General features: G+C 48.2%; 1 protein-coding gene across 1 annotated transcript; it reads left to right on the top strand.

Moving 5' to 3' along the window:
- LOC109823481 lies at positions 6,065-7,072 on the top strand. Its single transcript, XM_020389762.1, has 2 exons — positions 6,065-6,139; positions 6,197-7,072. Exons 1-2 carry the CDS (start codon positions 6,065-6,067, stop codon positions 7,070-7,072), a joined length of 951 nt encoding a protein of 316 aa, XP_020245351.1.

Raw genomic sequence — 7,693 nt, 5'->3', positions numbered from 1 at the left:
ATGATCGACGGTTAATTCAGTTTGAATCATCATGACTCTATCAGAGAGAAGAATTGAGGTAATACATGGTTTCATAGAGACCACCCTCTAGCGAGAATCAGGATTGAAGGGTAAAAATGCCTTAGTTGGCCTCACGGGAGTTGAAGGATGAAATCCTCTGCTAAGACATTACACATTCGAGTAGACCGTCTCTACTTTGAATTAGTATAAAGTTGCCGTCAGATACAGGTCTTCTGGCAATTAACGCATACAAGTGTCACCGATCATGTTTGACCGATAATAGCCAACTCTTCACGGTCAGTCCTACGGTTTAGGTCCGAGTTGGCGAACTCATTAGATGCCATCGTGGGCTTCTTGAGTTTTGAAGCATTGCCTCTCTATTTTGAAGAGGGTTTGGATGAGGAAGTGGTTTCCATTACCAAAGTAAAATTGTTTTGGTCATCACCTCCTTCAAATCCACATGGTTCTTCAGTATCCATATGCTTGAGCATGCTCTCAACTTGCTCTCCTTGGCGGATTAAGTCTTTCCACGAGCGAACAATGACAATGCCCATGTTTGATAGAAAGTTGATGGAGAGATTGTTCTGATATATCTCAATGAGAGTGGCCTCGGAAACCTGATCATGTGTATGTAGTGATCGGTTCCTATACCTCTTGACAAAGCTGCTTACAAACTCTGTCTTCTTCTGCTTTAGAGCTAGCTGGGTGGCCATAGATACTTCTTTATTATCATCAAAGAATCTGGCCATGAAGAACTTGTCCATGTCCTTTCAACAAGTGATGGATCCAGGCTCCAATGTGCGGAACCATTCAAAAGTGACCCATTTGAGAGTATCAATGAATAGTCGAGTCGTAATGGGATCATTCCCCCACTATGTGTCCAGTTTGTGCCAAGAAGTAGTAAATGTGTTAGGTAGGAGAACCCTTGCCATCGAACTGCAGGAGGTCCAGTGTCTAAAACTTCGTCGGGTAGGAGATTGTATCCCATTTGATCGAATACGGTCTGACAACCCCCAGCTGGTTCATATGCTTCAGGAGATTCAAGGTGTCGAGTTGACTTTGGAACTCGTCGAGCCTTTTGTCCCTTAGATTATGACCTGAAGATGGCGCTCCTCCAGATGACGCGGATAAGGAGTGAGAAGGAGCAGGCACCTGCTCTTTATGCTTCAAGGATTTACGTGAAACCCACGATGTCCTCTCTTTCTTCTTCTTCTTCTTATTCAGAAATTGCTCCATCATTTACTTCAAGGAGTTGATGGTTGCTTGTTGCTCGTCGAGTTTGTTAGATATCTCATCAGGGATGTTGGTCATGTGTACTTCCGTGCTTTTTCCCTGAAAAGAGCTTGAAGCCTGAGACATTGCCACTGCCGAGCAATCATCATCGTCGTCGTCCGAGACGGGTGCTAGGTATGTGTAGTTAAACGGAACAGCCACCCCCATTCGAGTGTGAGTGTGTTAACGGATACTTTCACAGTCAATGGCCATGGACTTCCCCATTATATTGATAGTTACGGTGGGGAGCTCAACATCATTAGATGCTCGTCTCTTCTGATGATTGCATCTCTGGCGAAGAGGTCTCGGCTCAGGAGACTGTTGAGAAAGCCTCTTAAACGCTGAATGCTTTGACGCCTCGGAACATCGACAATCCGTAAGTACTGCCTGGATGAGTCTCCCGCAATGGCACTAAGAGTTTGTCTCGTGAATAGTGCGCATACGAATCAGATGAGCACTAAGATCTCCCACGTGTTGGTGGTGGCAACCCTCAGCATTTGAAGGACCAGATGTGAAGTCAGATGAAGGAGGCTTAAAAGAGACGACATGAGGACACTTGGGAAATTCCCTAAGTGTCGGATTCGGCCGACCTCATCGAGACAAGCGAGGTATAGAATGTAGGCGATCTCTAGCCAACTACAGGCAAGCTTGAGCATTTGTGAAACCTTAAGCCGACTGCTAGTAAGGTTTGGTATTTGGGCGAGCCTCAACCGACTGCTGGCGAGCTCGACCCATCTGTTTGTTCAGGCGAGGTGTGCCCGTTGTGTGAAGTTCGCCTACTCGAGGGCGTCGTTCGCCTGAGTCTTGGAACTTGCCTGTTTTAGGTGGCTTGATTAACTCGTCCAGGTGTCTTGAAGAACGGAGTCTGCTTGATATGAGAGGAGTCCTGCTTGAAGTGTCAGACTCGTCCAAGATATCAAGTCTACTAGTTTTGGGGACTCGGGCAATGGAGCAAAGCCTACTTGAACGAGTAGGTTCGCCTGAGTTGCCAAGTCCACCCGATTGGGGGATTCTGTTGCTAGGGTGAGTCTCGCTTGAAACAGGCAGTCGGCTTGTAGAGCTAAGCTTGCTTGACTTGTTGGGTTTGCATGTCTTGTTGAATTCACCTGATTAGGGGACTTAGGACTTTTGGCTTGACAGGCGAGCTTAGGCTCGTGGGTGAAGTTCATCACGGTGAGGCTTGCCTGTTGGGCGAGCTTGGTGCACTGCACTGATCTGGCAAGCTACTGCTTCGCCTTTCCGGCGCTTGCAGATGAAGCTGGACCGTCAGGCGAGCTTGGTAAAACCCGCCTGAATTGGTGGGCTCGCCCGATTTGAGTGGTTCACCAAGAATTGGGAACCTTGCTCACAGAGTGCAGTTCATGGGGCTCGCCTGAACTGCTAGACATGCCTAAAACACCATGTTCGCCTATTTCAAGAACATTGTATTTTGGCTTGGATCTTTTCAAGCCTAATAGTAATTCAAGCCATCATATGAGACGAGGGCTTGGCGGGCGAGATCTTGTCATCACTTTTGCTTGGCTCTTTGGGAGAAGAGGGGGGGGGACTCATGTCGATGGTGAAGGCATGGTAGTCTACCTGAACCGGGGTCTCCTCTTGCACGGGGGCCTATGTGGATTACTTAGCAGCCCAACAAGTAACCCTTTGGCTGGTTGCCTATCAGCTCGACCTTGCCTATCAGCTCAGCCTTGGCTGGCTTAGGGGGTATAGGACCCCCTGCTATAGGTCGGGTAGAGCTCTCGGGCATGGTTGCCTCGACTTCTTAGGGTTGGGCCACATGCGCGACTCTGCAGTACTTGTGAGACGTATTGCTGCCAGAGAAGGATGAAGATAAGTACTCTTCAAACTTGATCATGAGGGACTCAATAGTTATCCCCGCCACAACCTCGTCATACTATACCACCACTATTTCAGTTGAAGAAACGGTTTCTCCCACTGTGGTCGCCATCTTCTGTTGGGTGTAAAAAATGGGTCTCGATCCAAGATTTGTATTATTTGAGTGTTTGTTACAAATCAAGGAAATCCGGGATTTACGATAGAAGCAAAGAGAAGGCTCTCCTTATTTAACGTGGATTCTTTGGTAGCGATAATACGCCTCCCTCGGTGCTTGAGTCGAGCTTGCTTCCCTTAGACGATACGATCAACATCACGGTTGGAACTTCAGTACGCAGTAGAAGGTTCGAGGTGATTAGGTTCGAGTCTACCCAAGGCCAAACAAGTGCTTGTGCTTGTAGGCCAAATGCTTGACTGTCAGAAGTCAACTACTTGATCTTGATGAATATCAAGGTCGGTAGCTTAGAGAGGGCTACAATGCAATAGTTTGTAAAGCCAATGAGCCTCGGATTTGAGAGTTTAGATTGAATCTACTTCAACAATCTAAGCTTATAGCCAAGAATGTTCTACTAAGCAAGCTAATGAAGGTCCCTATCTGAAGAGCCACTTCCAGCAAATTCGGTCCGATTCTAGTAGATTCAATCCGATTCCAAGCAGCCTCTTGAACGTTGGTCCAAGCTGGATTTAATAGGCAAGGGATGATATGGGTCATCCCTTTATTTATGGGATTTGACCACTAGTAGGGGTGAGGAGCACCAACCACCCTATCTGTAGGATGTGACCACCTAAGGGTAGGGAGTAGCATACTCCCATATAGCTATGGGATGTGACTGCTATATAGGGTCCTGTCAGTCACCCTATCTTGTAGCCATCAATGGCTATTTGTAGAAATAGGAGAGATCTAGCTAATCCCTTGATTTGTAGGACATGGCCATGCCTAAGTGAGGAGCGTCATGCTCTCCCCCTTAAAATGTAGGATATGATCATTGATGTGACTGTTCTTATACCCCAAGTGGGTAGTTGAAAAACGTGTTAGCAGGTCTGTCAGGCAAGCTTAGCCTTTAGGCAAGCTCAAGACTAGAGGTAAGCTTCAAGCCTTCAGGCGGGTCCGACTCATGTTGGCAAGTCATCTTTAAGCGGGAGACTGACACCAACCTCCGAGTTAACAAGAAAGGCTGTTGTCTGTGATCTTATTGGCCAGTCGACTTCGGGAGGGAGACTGATACCGCCCTTGAGTCAACAGGAAGGGGTGTCGTCCTGAGATCTTCTTGGCGAGTCGACTTCGGGAGGGAGATTGACACCGTCCTTCGAGTCAACATGAAGGGGTGTTGTCTCGAGGCCTTGGCGAGTCGACTTTGAACAGGAGGCTAGCACCGCCCTTCGAGTCAACGATGGGGGTCTCGGCAACTTCGAGTTGACGAGGGGGTCACAGCCACTTCGAGTCGATGAGGGGTTTCGGCCACTTGGTCTTGGCGAGTCGACTAGAAGGTCTTGGCAACTTGGTCTTTGAAGTGCGGACTGACCCTGCCCTTCGAGTCGATGAGGGGGTCTCATCTCTTCGAGTCAATAAAGGGGTATCAGCCACTTGGAGTCGATAAGGGGGGTCTCGGCCATTTGGAGTCGACTAGGGGGGTCTCAGCCATTCAGAGTCGATGAGGGGGTCTCGACCATTTGAGTCGACTAGAAGGTCTCTGCCACTTCGAGTCGATGAAGGGGTCTTGGCCCTTCGAGTTTGTAGGCTATAAAAATTGCCTTGATTGTAGGAGGACCTAAAAAACCCACCATCAAGAGGTTGATTACATCTACAGGCTTAAGCCGCCAGCACGAGTCAAATCCACTCAAGAGGCACGAAAGGAGCGTGCCCGCGTGCTTGACTCGCCAGCATGAGTCAAGCAAACCAACCTTGGCGAGGTGGCAAACGAGCCCCATCAGGCCTACCTGAAGACATGAATAGTCGAAGCTTGTCAAACGAGGGAACTCGCCCGTACGTAAGAACTCACCCGTTAAGGCAAGCTCGCCAGACTTTGACGCTTAACCGTCCCACATAGTGTAATCAAGGGAGTTCATTTAAAACTCTCTCATGCAATCACATGCATGGCCCCTCTGATACTGGGGATGTCACCAGCGACCTGCGGGAGATCTTCGGGATCATCTAGCCTGCAAGTACACCATCCATGAGGCGAATCCTCAATGTCACTAGGAATTGTTTAGTCAAGCAGTACTCACTGACTATCGGTGTATAGGAACAACGAGACTTTTGGTGTTTGAAAGGCTTTCTCAACAGCCTCCAAAGTCGAGATCTTCTTGTCGAAGGAATAGCTACCAAACGAGGCACGTCATCGATGATTTAGAGCTCCCATCTGCTATGGTCAACATGACGGGGAAGGGTAAAACTATGCTCCTAAATTCCCCAGACTCGGATTCTTTCCTGGGACCTAATAACCCGCTTGTTCAATGCGAGCATGAAGGTATATTCTTGTGCACCCGTACTCATATGAGAGCAACCGTTCCGCTCGATTATGCACTCTTATCGTCTCCTTCGAGTGGCGAAGATGAGGTTTGATTAGCAGCAGCCACATCCTAAACCACACACTCGATTCAAGACGAACTAGTGAGGGTGCACATGGCAGAAACCGCGGAGGATCAAACAATCTTCAAAAAGTTTGAAGAACATCAAGCCACCATCGAGTCCACAAAGGATATGTTGGAACAACTTCTGAACAAGAAGAAAAAGAAGAAAAGGGCTACGTGTACCCTGCGGAAGCTGAGAAGAAACAAGGAATGGGAACCCACTCCTAATCAGACGACTGAACTAGAAGGTAACATTGATCCGCATTCGGATCACTCTTCCAAGTCGTCGATAGGGACATCGCATACTGGGGGTACTGCCCGAGACAAGAGACTTGATGAGTTCCAAAGATAACTCAATGCCTTGAAGCTCCAGCAAAACATGAACAAGATGGGGGTAGTAAGGCCATACCCTATCGAGTGGGACACAATCCCTTACCTAGCAAAGTTCAAGCCCATCAGTTTGGTACAGTTTGATGGCAAGGGCTCCCCCTCACAGCACATCTACTACTTTATATCTCAGACCGAATTCCTCACGGGGAATGATGCTATCCTCACTCGGTTGTTCATTGGCACCCTCAATGGAGTAGCGTTCGAATGGTTCTGCAAGTTGGAACCGGGCTCTATTACATCATGGGCCGATGCAGAAAGACACTTCTTGGCCCGCTTCTTCGATGATGACACAGAGGTGTCGATGGCCACCCTCCTTGTTAAAAAGCAAAGGAAGTCGGAGTCAGTCAAAGACTTTGTGAAGAGGTTTAGGAATCGGTCAGTTTATTACCAAGACCAAGTCTCCGAAGCCACGCTGATTGAGATGTGCCGCAATAATTTTTTGATCCACATTCTATCCAAGGATGGCGCGGTAGAAACCCAAACCTGGAAAGAACTCGTTCTCCAGGGCGAACTGGTTGAGAATATGATCAAAAGGCTGGAGGCCGAGGAGCCTCATCCCAAAAAAGGAGCTGCGGAACTGAACGCACCTAAGAATTCCCCTCAATCAAGAGGAAAGGAGATCATGGCTATTGACTCTGCTCCGGCACCCAAATCAGCCCAAAGGCTAAAACCTAGGCCGTTTGAGCAGATCCCTCCTAGGCAATACGACTTCAAGGAGGACCAAGTAGTAGCAAACTTCAACACTCTTCTTACTAGCAACAGGATTAAGCTACCAAAAGCCACCAAGCCTGAAGAGGCTGACAAGACCGGTGACCCAAGCTACAATGCATACCACAGATTCCTCGGTCACCATACCTTCAAATGTTATATCCTCAAAGATAAGCTTCAGGTCCTCTACGACGCGGGGGTCCTAAAAAAGGAGAATGTGCAAAAGAAGGTGACCACGAACATGATCACCTTGAGTTTCGGAAGGATCTCTCAGAAGTTCGGGCGTCAACAGGATTAGTTCCTATCCCCAAGGCGATGCTGAAGATTACTAATAATGATCCTCCTAATCAACAAGGAAAATGCTTAGTATCACAGACCTTGCCATTAGAGCAGGTGGTGTGGGTCCACCCATACCTCCTCGGTGATGAGCAGTGGGCTTCAAAGCCTTTAAGGAAGACCAAAGGTAAGACCTGCAATGCCATCTTTTCTATCCCAGATGAAGACAAAGCAGGGGTAACTGCCCTCACTAACTCTGATGAAGAGGCTGTCGCTTTGGCCACTAGAGCGAGAAGGGAATTCGCTAAGAACTACCCTTTAAGGACAGAGGATCTGCCAGGACCCTCCACGGGGCCACATGCAATAGCCCATCAGAATCCCGAAGGGCCAAGCTCGAGTAGTCAAACCCTTCTGATTCAACGTGCTTGCATAGTTAAAAAAATTCCTGCCAGAATCACCATGTAAGAACTCCTATAGTTGTCCAGACCTATATGGGAAGCTCTACAAGAGGCGCTAGCCGACTCTGAAGATTTTGCCATGCATTTCTCACCTGCTAGAGAGGGATATACGGGAAGGGAGTGTTCACAATGTAGTCAGGCTACCGAACAATGGGTCCCCTGCATCACATTCACCCCTTAGGACA

The sequence above is a fragment of the Asparagus officinalis genome, chromosome 9, assembly GCF_001876935.1.
Source record: "Asparagus officinalis chromosome 9, Aspof.V1, whole genome shotgun sequence".
Classification (NCBI taxonomy): domain Eukaryota; kingdom Viridiplantae; phylum Streptophyta; class Magnoliopsida; order Asparagales; family Asparagaceae; genus Asparagus; species Asparagus officinalis.
This window is presented reverse-complemented; position numbering and strand designations above follow the sequence as displayed.

Bases quoted from the DNA above. Each gene is read 5' to 3' on its own strand.
- LOC109823481 (XM_020389762.1), top strand. From the start codon at position 6,065: ATGGGGGTAGTAAGGCCATACCCTATCGAGTGGGACACAATCCCTTAC. The intron at 6,140-6,196 runs GTACAGTTTGAT...TTTATATCTCAG, and splicing joins AGTTCAAGCCCATCAGTTTG to ACCGAATTCCTCACGGGGAA.